Source organism: Tasmannia lanceolata, unplaced genomic scaffold, assembly GCF_043159265.1.
Source record: "Tasmannia lanceolata isolate RefF3 unplaced genomic scaffold, GAP_Taslan_0.1 ptg000035l, whole genome shotgun sequence".
Classification (NCBI taxonomy): Eukaryota; Viridiplantae; Streptophyta; class Magnoliopsida; order Canellales; family Winteraceae; genus Tasmannia; species Tasmannia lanceolata.
In genome coordinates, this window is record NW_027518712.1 from 3,892,419 (window position 1) to 3,914,355 (window position 21,937).

At 35.4% G+C, this 21,937-nt stretch overlaps 1 protein-coding gene across 1 annotated transcript; it reads right to left on the reverse strand.

Moving 5' to 3' along the window:
* Positions 1–5,106: 5,106 nt before the first annotated feature.
* Positions 5,107–9,175, reverse strand: LOC143859652 (uncharacterized). The gene is made up of 3 exons (XM_077370305.1): positions 9,113–9,175; positions 5,415–5,686; positions 5,107–5,296 (listed from the first exon to the last, which is right to left on the reverse strand). The coding sequence occupies exons 1-3, from the start codon at positions 9,173–9,175 to the stop codon at positions 5,107–5,109; spliced, it is 525 nt and encodes a 174-aa protein (XP_077226420.1).
* Between the last annotated feature and the right edge of the window lie 12,762 nt (positions 9,176–21,937).

Below are 21,937 nucleotides of genomic sequence, written 5' to 3' on the forward strand. Positions count from 1 at the left end.
GAGTTTTGCTATCTCTTATGTAATCTGAAAGATTGCTAGAGCCCACACAGAGCATTAGTGCCTTAATGAGTCCTAAGTATTGTGTATACTCTGAGGAGCTCACCTATGTGCGGGTAGAGTTTTGTTATCTCTTATGCAATCTGAAAGATTGCTAGAGCCCACACAGAAACCTGTTATGGTAAAGAGGTTGGTTTTTAAGCCTTAATGTGGTCCGAAGTACTTTGGGTACGGGGTGTTTGACAGGAACACACTAAAGAGCACACCTATGTTAGGGTGGAGATATAGGCTGTCTCCTATGGGATCTAGCTGATGGGATTCCTAGAGCCCTCGCAGAAACTAGGACAAACACATGGCCTTTAATCTGTTGATTAATGATATGATAGTTCAAAACTTGGTTCACTACGCATACACATCTTGAGTTAGTTCTTGTGTGACTACCAAATAGTTTGTGAAGTTCTAGTTCAAGACCTAGTTCACTATGAATTTTCACTTCTACTTAGAAGTCCAATAAAGATTCAAGTCTGTACGACATCTTTATGAGGCATAAGGACTAGAGGACTTGAGCTCTCTGAGTTTGTGAATGATTTGAAACTTGTGGGGGATTGTTGGATTTTGTATCCAAAATTAAGTTTCAAATATTAATAAAAGGGCTGAGGCTTTAAGGTGGCTTTTCATATTCCTTGGTACTCTAAGACTCATTCACCAAAGGACAAAAGAGTTAGCCTTTCTTGGTGACTCTTTGTATTCCCTTAATGGAGGCTCTTTGGTTTTCTCATTTTAGTTGAATGCCTTAAGTTCTCTCATTAAGGGTGATTCCAAAATAATGAAGAGACTCTTGGCTCGCTTCTAAATAGAGAAAAAATGTACAGATTTTCTAATGTGAGAAAAGAAAGAAAGGAGAAAGGTTCTCTACCATTGTTGTGGTGTGAGAAAGGAAAAGCCAACCAAGGGTGTGTCCCATATTTTGGTGTGAGATTAAGGTCCACACAAGAAGCCTCTAAGTGCTGTGTAGAGCCCAATTTGCTTAACTAAAGAGACTCGAAGCTTTGCCTTTAAAGTGTCTGGTAGGTGCACACCAACACTTAGTTGCTGTTCCTGGAGACGGTTCGGTCGTCAGATCCTTGCACTGGAATTGGGCCTAATAACGTCTTAAGCGAAGCGTTCGAAGACGTACAACAGCTCTCCATATATTGAGAATCATCTATATTCGGTTTGGTATTTTCCATCTTTCTTAAAGTTCATATATTTGCAGTTTTCATTTTATATTTTCCCCTATGCAACCAACAAATATATGGAAAACACTTTTCGATCGGAACCCCTCCTAGGCTCCTAGGTTAAGAAAATAATGGCTTAAATGACAAGAATACCCTTCTTTTAAGGTTTGGCTTTTCAAAGGTTTGCCACCGTCACTAAAGCTGCCACTGGAGACCGGACACGGCTTGTAACGAAGGAATTCTCTCCCACGGACAAATAAGGCATTATATGAGACTCCAGAATTATTATGAGAATTTGATTCCGGTAAACGGGTGCTCTGGTCATTTAATTCAAAATCAATATCTGTGATTTTCAGTGTCTCTATCTTGTCTTCATGTACCCTGTCTTCATCATTGATCCCTAGATTTTCAGTGAAAACGGGTTCCCTTCGTCTTAGACTCGTAGTTGCTCTCTGAATTCATTACTGATTTTGTTACTTGATAAGAATTTACATCACATATATCAGACAACTGTAAAATAATTATTTTTTGGTCATGGCTTGTTTCATATTAGGAAAATTGAACTATTAATACTTAATAGGGATTTGCTAGCGTCCATCTGAAAAGGCATTTCATGGATGGCCCGTTGCATGTCAGACCAGCCACGTCATTAATGAAGACAAAATCTGCTGACCATGTGGCTGCTCTGACTTGCAACAGCCCATCCGTGAAATGCCTTGTGCGATGGACCCTACCAAATCCCTACAAAATAAAATCTTTTGAAAATAATTTTGCTCCTAGGGCTAGGTAAAGGTTAAATATTTATTTAAAATGTTTAGACACTAATTAGTGGACTTTGACATGTGTAGCACTAGAGACTTTTCTGTAACATGCTTTCGAGAGTAAAACCTTTTGACTGAGTTATGGTTCTCAATGACTGATTGGAACATAGTTTATAGGTTAGAGATTTTATTGATTCTTAATAGTGACTAATTGCTCCCACGCCCCCAAAAAATAGTAACAACTGCATTGAATAATGAGTTATGTTTCTTGTTGTTCTTCTTTTTTCTAACTTTTGGTAGATACAGAGGATACAAGTGAGTTTTGGTCTTCTTTCTTTCATAGCCCTAACTGTTTCTGACATTAAATGGGAAAATAGACTTCTATCTTACTCTTGTACGAACAAAACTAATTTTAGGATCTCTCAGCTTCAAAATATAAAGGCAAGGCCCCATTGATTAAATGCCATAAATTTTGGCTTGGTCTTTAAAAGTGTGGCCCACTTCATGATGTGGGCCTAATGCTTAATATTTTAATCAGCAGGGAGAAATACGACACTTTTGAGTAGTATTTGCTTGGAAGAAGACTGCTTTTTATTGGGTGGTGTACAACATTGGCATTAACTCCGTGGTATTGCACCCTACACTCTCCATTTTCAATTAGTGGGACCAAGGTTGTTCCCCCAAAAGCCCAGTTGCCTATTTTTGAAGCCAAAGCAACCACATATTTCCCTTGTCGTGGTTCGAGATGTTCTCCAGTCGATGGTTTGACATGTCATGTTGGATGGTGATACGTGAGGAGTGATAAGTGATCACATAACGTGGCAGTCAGAAGGGTAGCCGTTGAGATGGGATACAAACTTTGAATGCTCCTGCAAATTCTAAGCCATGTTATGTGGGGTGCCTAGCCAACTGAAGGTCCATCTCTTTATTGTCGTATTTTTACGCTAGAAAAGGATTTCTACAAGTTGGCATAGGAGGGAGGTAGGGATTGAAACAGCAAGATTCGATGTGGTGTACAGTAAGTGGTAGTGGCAATAGAAGTTGGTAAAAATACCTAGATTTTGACGTACGTCATTTAAGCCCAATCACTCACTGCAGACAACTTAGCCAAGCAGTGTAACAATGGTAATAGTTAATAATCACATAAAATATGTTATTGTTTTTTCTTCTTTTTCAGTTTTCTTGCAGTCCAGATTTGATTGAGTGTCCTGATCGGTCCTTCCTCCAAGTGCTACGGGGTTCAGTAGAGAGACCTGCACTCAAAGACAAAGGGCTGAGGCCACCCGGAGTTTGGGAACTGCGGCAAAACTATTCAACATTGAAACAATAGATACCAAGTTTAGGTTGAACTTTAAGATGCATTTCGTCTGAAGAATTGAAAATGATTATGACCTATGCATACAATGGTAAACCACAAGATGGATCTTGAAATGACAGAGATAAAACAATCACGACATTACTGGTAAAGTGGAATGCTCCTGTTCAAAACTAAGAAAAATTAGTGAATAAACTGTTACAGGCAAAAAGATGAACTTTAAAAATATGCCCCTAGTGTGAAAAGGAATATGACCCTAAACTAGGAATGCAATAAGCCTTAGCCTAAGAGAATGACATCATAAACTAAATGACCTAAAATGGAATTTGTAACCTAGGTAGAGAAACTCTAAGCGGTAGGAAACACGATGAAGGGAAGATGATGCATAGAATAGGATAATAATCTAGACAGACTCAAAAGATGAAGACTGGAAGAAGACTGGATGAATGATAATGATGATCGCATATATGAAAAATGACGAGGACGAAATATCCTAAGAAATGGATTTTCCTAAGTCTTGACATTAATGCCCCAAAGTTTGGGCCATGAATTTCTATTTCTGCACTTTGGAGGTCTTGCAAAATGTGCTTTTGAGAGCTTATCAAAGTTGACAAGTTCACAAAAAAATTCCAACTTAGAGCATCAGCTACCACATTGGCCTTTCCGGGGTGATAGCTTATGGTCAAGTCTTAATCCTTTAAGAGTTCTAACCAACGCCTTTGCCTCATATTTAACTCCTTCTGAGTGAAGATATATTTCAAACCCTTGTGGCTAGTAAAAATATCACACGGTTCTCCATACAGGTAATGCCTCCAAATTTTCAAGGCGAATACAACTGCTGCTAATTCTAGATCATGAGTTGTGTAATTCTCGTCATAAGGTTTCAGGTGACGTGATGCATACACTATCACTTTCCCATTCTGCATTAACACACATCCTAATCTCTTATTTGAAGCATCACTATAAATTGTGAATCCCAATCCACTAACAAGTAATGTTAAAATGAGGGCTGTGAGTAGCCTTTGATTTAGATCCTGAAAGCACTTTTCACAATCTTCATACCAAACAAACTTTGTCCCCTTTCGTGTCAAGCGGGTGAAAGGAGCAACTATACGCTAAAATTCTTCAACAAAATGCCAAACCCAGAAAACTACGAATCTCTGCAACATTGTTCAGTTTATTCCACAGCATTACCGCTTGAAGCTTCTTTGGGTCTATAGACACTTCGTCTTTAGAAACCACTTGACCCAAGAAAGAGATATAGTCGCGCCAGATATCGCCCTTCTTCAGTTTCCCAAATAGTTTCTCTTTCCTCAGAGTTTCTATGAGAACCCTCAGATGATGCTCGTGGTCTGACCGATTTTAAGTGTATACCAAAATATCATCGATGAATACAACCACAAACTGATCTAACAATGGTATAAATATCATGTTCATGAGGTCCATAAAAGCTGTCGGGGCATTGGTTAATCCAAACGGCATAATTGCCATACCGAGTTCGGAAGGCCATCTTTGAAACGTCTTTTGATTTAATTCTTGGCTGATGGTAGCCCGATCGAAGATCGATCTTTGAAAACACACATGCCCATTGCAACTGATCAAGCAAATTATCTATCCGTTGGAGTGGATATTTGTTCTTTAACGTGACTTTGTTTAATTCTTTATAATCTATACACAACCTCATACTTCCATCTTTCTTCTTGACGAACAAAATTGGTGCTCCCCAAGGTGAAACACTGGGTCGCACAAAATCTTTCTCTAACAATTCCTATAATTGACTTTTTATTTCTTTCATCTCCATAGGTGACATACTCTACTAGGCCTTAGATATAGGCATTGTTCCAGGAGTTAAATCAACAATAAACTCAACATCGCTATCCTGGGGTAGACCTGTAAGGTCTTCAGGAAATACATTTGCAAACTCCCTAACCACAGGGATATTCTCAATCTTCACATCATTGTCACTAACCTCAATTACTGATGCCAAGAAGGCTTCACAAACTTGTCTAAAAAGTCGACAAGCTTGCATCACAGACAGAATTACTAGAGTAGTACGAGCTCTCCTCCCTTGAAAACAAACCCTCTCCTCTCAAGGGATTCGAAAGTTTACTACCTTCATTTTACAATCTACCAAGGCAAAATGGGTTGATAACAGTCCATACCCAAATCACATCAAAGTCGAACAATTCCAACAAGATGAGGTCTGCTAATAACTCACTATTTCCAATCCTAACAGGACACATATTACTAATTTTATTAGTCACAATTTCTTTTCCTACTGGTGCAGTAACGCACAGGTCATAATTAAGAGGTGAAGGCAAAGAATGTAGTATAACAAAAGTAGATGAAACAAATGAGCGTGTAGCACCAGAGTCAAATATGTTAGAGAATATGCCCTGAAAAGCCAGTAGAATGACAGTTTCTAATCAATAAAGATTTAGTTCATGACATGAAGGGGTAGTTATAATAATGAATGTGTGTGATGTGCTTGTTTATTGACACATGTTCGTCCTTGGTAGCATAGTGGAAATGACATGCTTAAAGGATCCACAGATACAAGAGAGCAAGGAGATATGGCATCTTAGTTCTATGCAAGCCTTCATAGTTCCTAGTTGGAAAAGAGACTAGACATCTCTTTCTCTATACTACAACTAGCATCAGTCTTGACTACATGCACGTGTCGTGAGGTGATTTATCTCGGTTATCTGGATAGTGGACCCTAAGCAAGAAGAGTTGGTACGACGATTGGATCACACAACCGAACCGGAACAAATAAAGAATAATGTGTGGACAAGAGAGTATAAAGTTGTTGTTCCAAACAAGACCCTTCACATGTCCTTAGACCTGAGGGATCTTATTGGTCTGTTGGCATGTTCTAGGGTTTTAGTCTATCTCATAGTGATTCTAGTTTAGAGTCACATTTGGATAGAGCTATATCCTAGAGCAAACCCTCGAAACCAATAGTGATACTCAATAAGGGATTCTTCGCCCTAAAATTTAGGGATTGACATCTACAATTTTGTCAGAGCGGTAGACCTATTAAATAGCCTGGCCAAGCAGATTTGATAAAATATTTATCGAAAAGTTTTAAAAATATTAAAAAGTTTTCAAAGGATTTGAGAAATGCATTTGGATGTCGAACACCGCTTGACCAAAATGGTATACAAAGAGTGGGCCAAGGAGGTAAATGGTATCCACCTCCCATATGACTCAACTCAGTAGATGTAGTTGCGAAGAAACAAAATTCCACATACATGATGTGATTAGGGGTAAGATGATCTGACGGTCATCTTTAGGGTTACGTCTTGATGGAGGCCACTGACCTAATGCGAGTGAGATCGCAGTGGGGCCCACCATAGGGTTCTGCAGGATCCACTGTCGGATCCCTGCGATGATCCCACTCATAACTTGAATGACCCGATAACAACTAAACGGATCAGGGTTCTGCATTTTATGTAATTGCACGGGCAGATATGATACGTTAGATTAATGTGGATATTAATTAAGTACACATATATATATATATATATATATATTGATATATGTGTATATACATGTCTTTGTTAAGTAAGTAACAAGAGACAGTAAGAGAATTCTATGAAGACAAATTGGAGCCGAAATAACTCCCATTGGATGTGAGTTATTAATTAATTATTTAATTAGTATACATTATTATGTATTATTAATTTGACTAATAATAAGCATAATAATGTGTAATCCAAATGAGGATAGTCATTCCCAAACCAGTTTGGCCAAAGTTACGGAATTGGAACAGAACTGGGATTGGGATAGGACTACACATTTGGATAAGGTTTGTGGGAGCCACCACACTAAGAAATCAAGTGGAGATCTAGGAAAAAGAGTTCCAATTGCTCAAGGACTTTTAGTTGCACTCAAACTACTTGTTGAATAAGAATTGCTAAATTGTAGGATTCACAAAGCAAGCAATTTGTTTCCAACATCAATTCTTATGAGATAAGGCAACAAGGGCTGGAGAGAGACTTCATACACGTTATCCCATGTATCTGGAGTGTCCCCACATGGCCGTGGACATTTGGGATAGTCCCAATGGCTTGAGGAGTCTCAATTCAAGTTGGTTTCTCAATTAGATGGGAATTAGGAGAGAGAAATAAGGATTTATCCAACCAAAATTGTATTTTCTATATAGGAGAGAGGGTTGAACGAAATTTTGAAGTAGGAATACTCCAAAATTCATTATACCTTACTTTCCACCTCGGAAAATTATTTTCCATATCTCTCTCTCCCTCTCTATCTCTCTTCCAATTGAAATAGTTTTAAAGAGAAAGGCATCAAATCAATTTCTCTGTTCTCTAGAACAAAGGTATTGATTAGATCAGACTTAAAAGAGGTGAATAAGATTTATTCACATTCACAATAGTCTGAGCAAAGAAAAAGAATCCATCGGTTCAACTTGCGAGGTTCACAGCGTTCATAATGATTGCAACCGTTCAAGGAGTTGATCAAGCAGCATGGTCCATTGATTTATTCTTCAAAGAGGTATTTTTTTATGTTTTATTAACATAATTAACTAATCTAGACTCTAGGATCTTGGGTAATTGCTAGATTGAAAAGAAAATTTTAAAGTTCTATGCGATTTTTTCCACTGTCCATAGCGATCTTGCCGGAAGAGGATAACCTTCCTTCAAGTGGTATCAGAGCAACTAGGGCTCAGATTAGGGGATTAAATTAACCAAAGATTGATCATGCGGTATATCTGTTATGAGTCTGGACGTTCTATCCCAGCTATCCGAGGTTATTAGTCCGTAGTGTTAATTAATCAACATATGGACTGTTGTGTAAAAATCAGTCATTTCAATCTACTGAATGTGATTTTTGATCTGATCAACCTTGATGGTTAAAAAGTATACTCGAATACGAGTCCAACGTATCAAGAATCATCAAATCCTATGAGCAGATTGGGAGATATGATTTTAACAAGTTAGGCCAAAAGTGCAGTCTTTTGCTGATTTTTATTTCAGAAATTACATGTTTTATTTCAGAATGGCCCCAGAGTTGTGAGAAAAATTTATAGCCCAAGATTAAATCTTTCAAGCATTATTTGGGTGTATTTTAAGCATAATTAATAACTCATACGGTACTCCGAATAATTTTTCTCCCACCTAAAATATTCAAAAATTATGCTATTATGAAAGGGTTCCCAAAAACCACTATTTAAGCTTTTCTAGCTCAAACGATTTCGTTTTTAAGTGAAATTTTTTGTGGTGACTTATGACATAATAAGGATTGATTATATCAAGTTTCTTTAGATGTTAGTAGTTTTTTATGTCTGAATTAAAAATTATTTAATTTAATTTCAACATTATTTGATCTGAATTAGTGAAAATTGGGCAAAAAGGTTATTCGACCTCTATCCATGTATGAGATGCATATTGATAATATTTGTGGATGTTTGTTGTTGATTTTTATGGTTTGATATTGCTGGAATGTAGCAATTAAAAGTCCGCAATATAATAATTAATGATTTTATTGGTTTATGTACTCCCTCTAGGCAATTGTGCGGACAACTGGTTTCCCATGGTGAATTTCTTTTGATATACATATTATTTAGGCTAGTGTAGGATACTAGGGTAAATTATTTTCTTATTACATCAGAAGTAATGAAGAAAGAAAATCGCTCTTGAGGTTGTAAATCAAAGAATAAAAAAGAACTTGAACATGACAATGAGGCTATAGATGATGGCGGACCTCGGTTCTATTGATTCAATGGAGGGCAGACTCATTCTTCATGATTTTTACTGATCTAAAATACTTCATATGATGAAGTATATTAGTACCAATACCTTTGAAAAATCGCCTTGAGGTCGGCATATTTTTCCTATTGCGAATAGCGAATAGTTACCCATATTTCACCCTTAATTTTGGTAATATAGAATTATAGGGGATTAACTAACTCTAAAATGGTTAGATAATTCTTAAATGGTTAGTGGGAGAATTCCTATAAATCTAAGATGCCAAAATTAAGCTTATGGATGTGGTTGTTTTACTTGTTGTGGTTTGGATGTATGATGGATAATTGCATTTTCCTTTCCTTATGTATATATTTCCATTGGATGGTTTGTTTTAGATGCATGCATAGGAATAAGTTTTTCCCAATTAAAAGAAATAAAATATGAAGTTGTAAATGGGGATTTAAATCAAATGGATTAATCTCCATGGCTTCCACAGCCATCTATTGGCTGGCTAGTTTAGAGAACTAGACGGTTATATGCTAAAGCTGCCTATCTCGATTTTCTATCTAGAGTAACTAATAGATTCATATATGGATAAGGGATATTTGTAAAATACATTAGTTATATGCCAAAGCAGAAGCTAGTATGTTTTGTAAAATGATTCTGAGGCAGTGGGTGTTAGCTTAACCAAGCAAAGTGTGTTGATGCCCAAAGGATAGATACACTGCGATGCTTGGAGGCCAAATTTAAATCAGATATTGTAATTATAATATGATGGATTAGATGAATCCTCTCATACTCAACAAAGTTGTTGATGAGCATCTAATGCCCATTGGAGAAATCACGTTATTTCTATTGGTTTATGTGTTTGAGGGGCACATAAATGAGATAAACAATGGGCAATACCATTCCAAATTAAAACCTAGATCTAATAGTTATATGTCATAATAAAATCTAAAATGGTTAGTCTTGCTTATTTTATGCCTCCTTTCCTTTGCATTAGAGATGGCATCCTTCAATCCATTAGCTAGGATTCTTGAAGACAACAAACTTACTAGTCCAAACGATGTGGACTAGGAGAGGAACTTGACCATAGTGCTCACAGCAGCAAAAGTTTATTGGGTCTTGACTATTAAAGCTCCTGAGTTGCCTGGTCCCGATGCTCCCCAGGATATCAGGGGCAGAGCCACAAAATGGCATGAAGATAATGAAATGGCTAAGTGCTATATCCTTGGGTGGATGTCAAACGTGTTGCAACAACAATATGTTGGAATGGCTTCAGCCATGGATATTGTGTACAATTATAAGGAGATGTTTGGAGAACAAAATCGCAGTGCCTGACAAATAGCGATTAAGGGTCTAGTTTCCACTAAAATGGTAGAAGGAACCCCAGTTAGAGATCACATGTTGAAGATGATGGGCTATCTAAATGAGCTCAAAGTTTTAGGATCCATGTTAGATGGAGAGTCACAAGTTGACATGGTGTTAGCATCTCTACCACCATCATTCAATGACTTGCTCATGGATTATCACATGAAAAAATTGTCACTAACGTTGACAGATTTGTTGAATCATCTTCAATCTACTGAGGATCATCAGAAAAAGAATAAGAAATCCTCTTTCGTAGTTGAAGTTAATGTAGTCTCAACTCCCAAACTAAAAGGCAAGGAAAAAAGAAAGGGGAAAGTCCAGGGTTCTAAAAAAAATATTTCCAAAGTCAAGAATAAGAAAACTTGAAAACAAGAAGTCAACCATGACCATTGATGCATACTTTCATTTTGAAAAGGTTGACTGAGGGAAAAATCTACATATAGGTTGGAACGGATGCAACGATTTTAGTCCAAGCTGTGGGTGATCTAATCTTAGCATTTTCAAGATGATATTTACGTTTAAATAATTGTCTTTATGTACTTTCGATTAGAAGGAATTTGATTTCAGTATCTAAACTATTGATTGGTGGTTATTCTACAAGTTTTAATAAAAGTAGCGTTTTTATCAAACATGGTAATTCCTTGATCACAGAAGGTACATTATTTGATGGATTATTTATAGTAAATGCCTTAGAAAATGTAAGTAACATTGAGGATATTCTTATTGAAAATATTCTAAACCTCAAAGGGCAAGGAATACGACTAATCACACACATCTATGACATCTTCGATTAGGCCATATTAATGCAGATAGGATTACAAGATTGGTAAAAGGCCGTCCATTGGATTCTTTCCAAGTGGAACATTTTCTAACTTGTGAACCATGTCTTCAAGGTAAAATGACCAAAATTCCCTTCAAGGGCAAGAGTGAAAGATCCCAAGATTTGTTGGAGATTATACATAGTGATGTATGTGGACCCATTTCTCATTCGGCAAGAGGAGGGCTGATATACTACGTGACTTTTACGGATGATCATTCAAATTACAGATATTTGTACCTTATGTGACGTAAGTCTGAGACCTTTGAAAATTTCAAAGAGTTCAAGAATGAAGTAGAGAATCAGTTAAATAAAAGAATAAAAACTCTTCACTCTGATAGAGATGGAGAGTATCTCTCGGATGAGTTTAGGGATTACTTAAAGGAAAATACAATCATCTCTCAGTGGACACCAACTGCAACACCAGAATTGAATGGTGTTTCAGAACATAGAATAGGACTTTGTTGGACATGGTCTTGTCTATGATGAGTTTTGTAGAAGCTCCTCTGTTTCTATGGGGATATGCCCTAGAAGCGGCGCTCTATGTCTTAAATCGTGTCCCAACTAAATCAGTATCATCTACTCCATATGAGATATGGACAGGCAGAAAACCCTCATCGAATCATATGAGGATATGGGGGTATTCTGCACATGTTAAAAAGATAAGTGCTGATAAGTTAGAGACAAGAACCAAAAGGTGTATTTTCATTGGATATCCTAGGAAAACAAAGGGTTATATATTCTATAACCCAAGCGAGAAAACTGTTTTGTAAGCATGAATGCGGTATTTTTAGAAGAAGAGTTCATCCAAGATACTGTCAAGAGGGACAGGATTGCCTTGGAAGAGCAACCTAAAACTCCGTTGGAAATAGAAGAAGACACTGAGCAAGAGCCCACTATACCTATAAAAATACTCCGACGTAGTAGAAGGGTGATCACACAATCTGATAGATTAGTCTACTTGGGTGAAAAATATGATATGATTAAAGATAAAAGTGATAACGATCCCCTTAACTACAAAGAAGCGATGTTAGACATCGATGCAGGAAAATGGATGAAAGCTATGAAATTTGAAATGGACTCCATGTACACTAATGGGGTTTGGACTTTAGTTGATCTACCAGAGGGCATTAAGCCCATTGGATGCAAATGGACCTTCAAGTGGAAGAAAGGCCTTGACGGTAGGGTAGATACCTACAAAGCACAGTTAGTGGCGAAGGGATATAGTCAAAAGGGTGGAATTGACTATGAGGAAACCTTCTTACCGATATCCATGCTAAAGTCTATTAGGATTCTATTAGCAATCTCAACACACTATGACTAAGGGATATGGCAGATGGATATCAAAATCGCTTTCTTGAATGGAAACATTCAGCAGTATCTTTATATGATCTAGCCAGAAGGTTTTGAAGTTGCCGTAGAAGGAAGTCAGAAAGTTTGTAAGCAAAGATCCATTTGTGGATTAAAGGAAGCATCCCGTAGTTTGAATCTTTGTTTTGATCAAGCGATCAAAGAATTTGGTTAAACAAAAAACGTAGATGAGGCTTCTATTTATAAAAAGGTCAATGGGAGTGCTGTGACATTTCTTATTTTGTATGTAGACAACATTCTACTCATTGGGATTGTTGCTGGAATGTTATCTAATACGAAAGTATGACTTTCTAGCACCTTTGCTATGAAGGATTTGAGTGAAGCATCTTATATCATAGGCCTTAAATTGTTTAGGGAGCATAGGAATAGGACACTTAGACTATCACAAAAAGCTTACATTGATAAGATATTGGCTAAGTATCTATGGCAGATTCTAAGAAAGGGTTAATACCTTTTAGGCATGGAATCAAGCTTTCTAAGAAGATGTCTCCTAAGACATCTGAAGAGAAGGAAGAAATGAACACGATTCTCTATGCATCGGCAGTGGGAAGATTGATGTATGCAATGTTGTGTACAAGGCTAGATATTTGTTTCTCTGTAAGTGTGGTTAGTAGATATATGCCATGATACTTGTAAAAATTTCATGATGCCTTGATGGAACAAGTATCTAAAAATATTGCTTTAACAAAGGATATTCACAAACTAAAAAATGAATTTGATACACTCTTGTCCAAAGAAGAAGATTTAAATGAAATAAGTAAAAGTTTGGAAGAAGAAAACCCTAAACTAAATGAAAATCTAAACACTATGAGAAAGGAAGAAGAACTAAAAACTAACTCATCTCTTCAAGTAAACGAATTGAAAAATGAAATCAAAGAGATGAAAGCTGAAAACGAAAATATTTTACTTAAAGCTCACAAACTACAAGAAAATACTAAACATGTTTGCTCCAATTTACATTCTTGTTGTTCTATCTACTCCCCATCTACTAGTTCTTATTCTTGCACATATTGTGGTACATTAGGGCATTACAAATATAGATGTAGACTTAGATTTGTGAAATCAAATAAATTTGTTTGGATTAAAAAGAACTCATTCCGTAGAACAAACCTTGTTGGAACAAAGATGATTTGGGTTCCAAATTCTCCTACTTGAACATTTTCAAATGATTAATAGATTTATGGGATGTGCTTCAATGTTGTATTATTTATATATACTACTAGATACCTTCCACTTGATTGTGATGTAAAATAATGTATCTAGCCACTTTGTGCTTAAATGGTTATATTTTTTGCAATCTTGTATGCTAAATACATTGTACCTAGTGAATAACTATCTCGTATCTTGTGAATGTATGTTAGATGCAGATGACTAACCAGAATTTAACATCTTTTGTATCTAAACATATTATACCTAAATGGTAAATCATTTGAAACAAATGATTTTGTATGATAGATGCTACACTTTTAAAGTAGATTGATCTCTTTACATCTAGTTGTTTGTGCTTCAATGTTTAAATCATTTCACAATGAATTATAGATACAAATATGTCAGTCTTGCTTGATCCTTATGTATCTATAAAGTAGTGTTCATACCATTTGCGACATGACTCATCTTATTTTGAGTGATCTTATAAACTCATGTCATTGTGAACATTAAAGGAGATTCCTCCATAATAGTATGACCATGTACTTAGGTCTAAGTGTTTTGTATCTCACTTGAATCTTATTCATGCACTTAGTACCTTTATTGATCCATAAGATCAGCTTAATTGGTTCATGATAGGTTTTTAAATATAGATATCCCTGAAATGTGAATCCAAGTAGGTCAAATTTAATGTTTGCTAGATCTAGAAATGCTCACCTAGTCCATCACATTATGTCTAGCAAAAACTGGAACAAAATGGGTCTAAAACATAAACCTTAATAAATTTCTAAACTTATGAGTAAAATCCTAAGAAATTCACAAGTGAAAATTTGTAATTAAATTTATTAGTCCAAGGTGTGTCTCACTTATGAAAGACTCTTAAACATCCTTAGATTGGAACATTCCCTTAAACCTAGAGTATTACAATTGTTAAGGGAAGTTGCAAATGCAACTTAGTTCAATAAAGAAATCACGATCCATCTTGATTGAACTAAGTTTTATGTAGCATGTCAATAAGCTTGACTATTCATCCGTGACATGTAAATCATATGAAAAAATCACTTTTTGAAAAGAACTCCAGGTTGAACCTCAAACAAACAAACAAGAGAAATTTAATTCATTAATGAAAGAGAAATACTAAGAATCTTTTAATGATCTTAAAACCCTTCATAACAAACCTAAGTGCTCTAGAATGATGAAGACTTAGTTAAAATCTACATTAGTGAGCACATTGGAATACATTGTCACTATGGAGTGTGTGTCATGTTTGAGCATCTATATTATCCATATGACATTGATAAGTTCACAAAATGATTGTACTTGAAACATTCTATATATGTGAACTTCAAACTAAAGTGGAATCATTAAATGACTTGATTATTAAAATCCATTTAATGAGAGGGTTGTGATCTAAAGTGAATACACACTTTATGCCTATATATGTGATCTATGTATATTAATATTCAAGTATTCATGGGATAGTGTGGGACCCGATCCCTCGAGAGGGGTGGGGCGCGAGCCGCCACGCTCTCTCTTGGTCTCTCGTACCCACGCGAATGGCGTGTGCTTTTTATTATTGATTTTAATTACCCAACCAAGCAGGCAGCAACCAAGCCATAGGGTGCAAACAAACGTGCAACCCAGTACCCATAAGGGCAGGGCTAAGCCGCCAAGCCTAGCAAGGTGTGATTTAATTCATCTTTTCCGTGAACTTGGAATCACTAAGGCAATCCGAATTCCACGCAAAAGAGAGTGAGAGAGTCGCCACCTAGATGAGGGATCTAGGACCCATAATTCACCAGAAATCTAGACTCGTTACCTGGTTACGAGAATGGAAGGTATGGGGAGTTACCACCACATGCACCATTCCTGCCCGATAATTGGTCTTCAATTCCAAAAGTTAACTCTTACGAATTTCTTTTAAATGGCTCATTTGACTCTATATTAATGTGCGAACTATGTGACATGCATCCTAAGATCTAATTTCAATGTAATTCCTAAATGTTTATCTTGATTTTCTTAATTTGTTTGAATTCAATCTAATTGAAAGTTCTTCTAAACTTCTAATTTCATGGAAAGTCCTAAGTGATTTAATTACTTTTAATTTAAGGATTAATGTACAAAACCCCACTTATGTGTGGAGCCGACTCGTGATTGGTATGTCATCAAGCATCCAAGCTGCCTACGTACTCAAGCCTCACTGGGATAAGAGTCGACGTAGTTCGGTGCACCTAAGCTAAGCTACTTATGCCTAACTCATCTAGGACACCGATCTAGACTGGATTGACTATTTCAACAGTTTTAAAAAAAGTATTTAATTCAAGTTGAAGATTTTATTATCCTAGGACTTCATCTAAGATGCTATATGATCCTATCTAAGTGCAAGTTGTCCCTTAGACTAATGCAGGTTAACCTACGTCCTAGGTAACTAGGCTTGTCCTATGAGAAAAGAGGGTAACTAGTGTAACTAGATCTATGGCACGGTTGCTATCCATAGCAAACGCCCGTGATGAGGCTGGACTCCTAACTCTAGGACTCCCTAAAACTTAGGACACAACATGACACAGGTGTTCCTAAATGGGGCTTTAATAGTTCCTACGATGGAAACTGCAATCCAACGGTTCCGAAAGACATGAGGTAAATTGATTCAAGTTGTTGAAGTTAATGATTTTCAGATTTCAAAGATTTTCGGTTCCTAAACATCTAAGGAATACCAAAGGCTCTATGGTTCGCAAGCTTCAGCCTTGAATCACATCCATGCAAGGGAATCGTGCGCTCTTCCCTTGCGCAATTTAATACTTAAGTTATAGCACCTTATTGCCTGGCATATTTCTCAGGACTTCCGTGGACAGTAGACCTCGGAGCCAATAACATGCTATAATTTAAATACTCAAATTGTCAAGGATCAATTGCAATTGGGATACGATTATGGATGCGATCTCGGCATCTAAATTATCCTAGCATGGCCATTTTACAAGGAAAATCTAAGACTCCTAAGATATCTGTTTCAGCGGCTTAAGGAATGAATACGTGACAGAAATTTAAGGTTCCATGGAAGTTTTCATAATAATTTTGGTTAATTTCAATTTTTAATAGATTTTATCAATTTCAGATCACATGAATGATTTTACAAATGAACTCATTGCAAACAAATTCGAAATAAATTGAAATTTCTACAGTAACAAGATAGGAATGAATATAGCTTACTGAAAAACTTTCATAGATTTTTATATTAAGTTACTATTAATTTTCGATTTTTTAAAATCCAAATCAGATTATGGATTAACACAGTAACCTATATCATATCACTTTTAAATTACTCCAAAATTTTACAGAATAAAGATATAAATGATTAAAGCTTACTGAAAAATTTGCATGAATTATCAGTAAGATTAGATATCAATGTCTGATTTTTCAAAATTCAAATCAGATTATAGTTTAACACAGTAACCTATAGCATATCAATTTCATATCAACTTAAACTCTCACAGTATAAAGATAGTCATGAGATTAGACTACTGTATGACTTTCATGAATTTTTATTTGATGCCCATTTAAATTCACACAAAAATCAGATGAAACCAAAGAATTACTTAAAAAGCAAACCTAATGGTATCCTAAAATCAAATGAAAAATTCCAGAAGATACATAATAGATTATAGAATTTATTATCAAAATTTCAAAACTTAGAACTTAAATCTCCTCCATAAAATTTGTTTTTAAATATAAGAGATCAATTTGTTTCCTAGGCGTTAAAACCCGTTTATTAAAATAACTTGTAAAACCGTATCAAATCTTTGCAAAATTAGTTGAAAATATTTCTCTAACATTCCAGTAACCAAAGTTACTGGTTTGTAAAGAAAAATTTTGAAAATATATTAATTTAATAAGAAAAAGAATTATGGCACGTAAAACGGGGAAGCGATTAGAAAACAGTAAAAACCATATTTGTTTTGAAATATTTTTCAATGGAAAGTTTTGAAAACAAGGTTATTAGGCTTTAATTCTGGAAAGTTTCATCAATTTTTAAAATGATTTGGTATTTATTAAAAATAGCCGAAAGTTAAAATAATTAATAATCCGATTAAACAAACTCCAAAAAATATGAAAATTTTTGGGTGATCTAAAAACCTTGTAAAACTACTGGAAACAAACTTTCACTAAATTTGAACATGATTTGATATACTTTTGGCTCCATTCATCAAGAAATAACCATTTTCGGGGTTATTCTTTGAAAAATAGAATGAAAAATAAAACGACCGAACCACGGTTGGAAAGTAAGTTTCCAGTAGTATTTTATTTTATAGAAATTCCAAAAAATATCATTTTTAAAGAAACCCACGTTTTCTAACACTTGCTTTGATAATCCGATTGAAATTCATATTGAATAAAAAACGAAAGAAAATCATTTTTAAATGGAGGAAGTTTAATTTTTTGGTGAAATTTTGAATTTTGAAAACTTATAATCTATATTATAACATACTGAAATTTCAAGGAAAAATTCATTGATTTGATCTACCAAAAGTAAAACCCTAGCATGCTTTTCTACTTTTAATATTACAAAGATAAAGATCCTACCGTTGATCGCGCTCCTTGTCTCTAGGGTGCGTAGATCCAAGGTATACGCTTTGTCGCACCCTTTTATATGATGAAGAAGACCCAAAGAAGACCCCAAAGATCCTTGATCTGTGATTTGTTGAAGAAGAAAAAGGAATTCAAGAATTTCTTTTGTGAAGAACACTTGAGAGATATGAACACACTTCAAGAGAGAAAAGAAAAAAAAAATTTCTCTACGAAGGAGAGAGAAAATGGACGAATTTGGATTTATTTTCCTCCTTTTTTTGGATTGTTTACTTTGATTTTTATACAAAAAAAGTTAGGGTTAAGAGAGAAATAGTAATTTTCCAATGTGAGAGCTCCCTTTTTGGCTTATTTCTAATTTTCCCTTCTTGTTTTCTTTCTTTCTTGTTTCCAAATTGGATTTGATTCCAATTTTAATTTCTTGTCAATCAAGACATGTTATTCTCATTCCACATTGCGTCTTTGGAAGAAAACCTTTTTAAGCAATCATTCATCTTTTCCTTCTTTCCTTCTTTTTATTTTTTATTCTTTTTATTTTTCTTTTAACAAATATGATGTCACCATTGTGACATCATCAAGGTTGGGTGCTCAACTCATGTGGGTCAACCATGTGGGCCGCCCACCATGGTGGTTGACCCATATGGGTGAACCCACATGAGCTTCATCTTTGCGGGCTTTAGCCCAATGGGCCATTTCACACGAGTTTCGGGTTTTTCCGTAAAAAATCAATAAAATCTTTCTAAATTCAACATTCTATATATGGACCCAACCCATTTGACATTTATAGTGCATCCCTCACACATGATCGGACCATCTTTTTTGGGAAATAACTTTTCGGACCAAAATGCTCCTACTTGACTGTTAGACATCCAAATGCGACCAAAATACCCTCAGATTGGTCCACCCCTAAAGGGAAAAATTAAAAATGGAAAGTCTTTGTGGTCAAACTTCAAAAATAGAAACTTTTAAAATTGGGTCCTTTCGGTGAGCAATATTAAACAGAATCATTTGGTATCCCCTGAAAATACCCAAAATGCCCTCAACACTTAGAATTTCCAAATTAATCAAAACTCCTGAGAAATTCTAAATTTAGCAGGTTTTCCAAAATTTAGGAAATCATTCATAATCTCTCAGACATATTTCGGGGATCAAAAGAAATACACAGGAAAAGACCAAATTACCCCGAGGTGCTAGAATTTGGCGAGACTAGGGAAAACCCTGAGAAATTCTAAAAATAGCAGATTTTTAAAAATTTATGAACGGACTCAAGATTTCTTAGACACAACTTAGGGACCAAATATGATATGTTTGGAAATGTCTAAAATACCCCCGAAGTGCAAGACTAAGAGAAAATCTTGAGAGATCTAAATTTAGTAGTTTTCCCAAAACTTACGAAATTACTCATAATCCATCAGCCGTACCCTCGAGAGGGTCTTGAGCGCGCGAGGCGCCATACTCTCTCTTGGTCTCTCGTACCCACGCGATTGGCGTGTGCCTTTTTTTTATTATTATTGATTACCCAACCAAGCCGGTAACAACCAAGCCATAGGGTGCAAACAAACGTGCAACCCAGTACCCACAAGGGCAGGGGTAAGCCGCCGAGCCTAGCAAGGTGTGATTTAATTCATCCTTTCCGTGAACTTGGGATCACTAAAAGAATCCGAATTTCACACAAAGGAGAATGACAGAGTTGCCACCTAGATGAGGGATCTACGACCCATAAATAACCAAAAATCTAGACTCGTTACATGGTTACGAGAATGGAAGGTATGGGGAGTTACCACCACAAGTACCATCCTCGCCCGATAATCCGATCTTCGATTCCAAAAGTCAACTCTCTTGAATTTCTTTTAAATGGCTCATTTAACTCTATTGAAGTGCGAACTACGTGACATGCATCATAAAATCTAATTTTAATGTAATTCCTAAATGTGTATCTTGATTTTCTTAATTTGTTTGAATTCAATCTAAGTAAAAGTTCTCCTAAAATTCTAATTTCATGGAAAGTTCTAAGTGACTTAATTACTTTTTAATTCAAGTTGAAGATTTTATTATCATAGGACTTCATCTAAGATGTTATATGGTCATATCTAAGTGCAAGTCGTCCCTTAGACTAATGCAGGTTAACCTATGAAAAAATTGGGTAACTAGTGTAACTAGATCTATGGCATGGTTACTATCCATAGCAAACAGCCGTGATGAGGCTGGACTCCTAACTCTAGGACTCCCTAAAACCTAGGACACAACGTGACGTAAGTGTTCCTAAGGGGCCCTAAAAGGTTCCTAAGATAGGAGACCGCCATCCAATGGCTCCTAAAACTTTGATTAAGTTAATTCAATTTGTTGATATTGATGATTTTTAGATTGACTGATTTTTTTATTTTGAAGGATTTTCGATTCCTAAACATCTAAGGGATACAAGAGGTTCTATGGTTTGCCAGTTTCGATCTCGAATCGCAACCATGGATGGGAATCGTGCTCTCAACCCTTGTATAATTTAGCACGTAAGTTATAGTATCTTATTGCCTGTCATGTTTCTCAGGATTTCCGTGGAAAGTGGACATCGGAGCCAATATCATACTATAATTTACGCACCCCAATTATGCAGGATTAATCGCAATTAGTATACGATTGTGGTTACGATCTTGGCAGTTAGACTATCGCGGTATAGCGAATTTACATGGGAGATCTATGAACCCTAAGGTTTATGTTTCAAAGAAGTCAGGGACAAAATTTATGATGTAAAGTTAAGATTTGTTGGAGGATTTTACTGACTTTTGTGTTGATTTGCTATTAAATTATGATTTATTAACATTAACACCAAATTGTTAGGATTACACAGAAACCCTAACTAATCGAACTCCAAATCAATTTAAACTTTTCCAGTAACAAGATATGGATGATTGTGGCTTACGGGAAAAATTTAATGAATTGTCATTAAGATTTGATATCAATCTCCGATTTTTTAAAATTCAAATGAGTTCGTAAGTTAACACAGTAACTTATAGCATATCAATTGCAAATTAATCCAAACTTTCACAGAATAGAAATATAGATGATTATAGCTTACTGGAAAAATTTCATGAATTGTCATTAAGATTTGATATCAATTTCCGATTTCTCAAAATTCAAATCAGTTCATAGGTTAACACAGTAACTTACAGCATATCAATTTCAAATTAATCCAAACTTTCACAGAATATAGGCATAGAGGGTTATAGCTTACTAGAAATGTTTCACGAATTATCATTAAGGTTTGATATCAATTCCCAATTTTTCAAACTTTAAATCAGATTATAGATTAACACAGCAACCTATATCATATCAATTTTAAATCAACTCACACTCTTACAATATAAAGCTAATCATGAGATTAAACTACTGTATGACTTTTATAGATTTTTATTACGATTTGATACCAATTAAAATTCACACAAAAATCGGATGAAACCAAAGAATTAATTAAAACGCAAACTTAATGGTATCCTAAAATCAAATAAAAATTTTCAATAGATATATAATAGATTATAAAATTTTCTATTAAAACTTTAAAACTTAAAAATTAAATCTCCTCCATAAAATTGATTTTTAAATAGAAAAGGGGAATTTGTTTCCTAGGAATTGAAACCCGTTTATTAAAATAAATTACA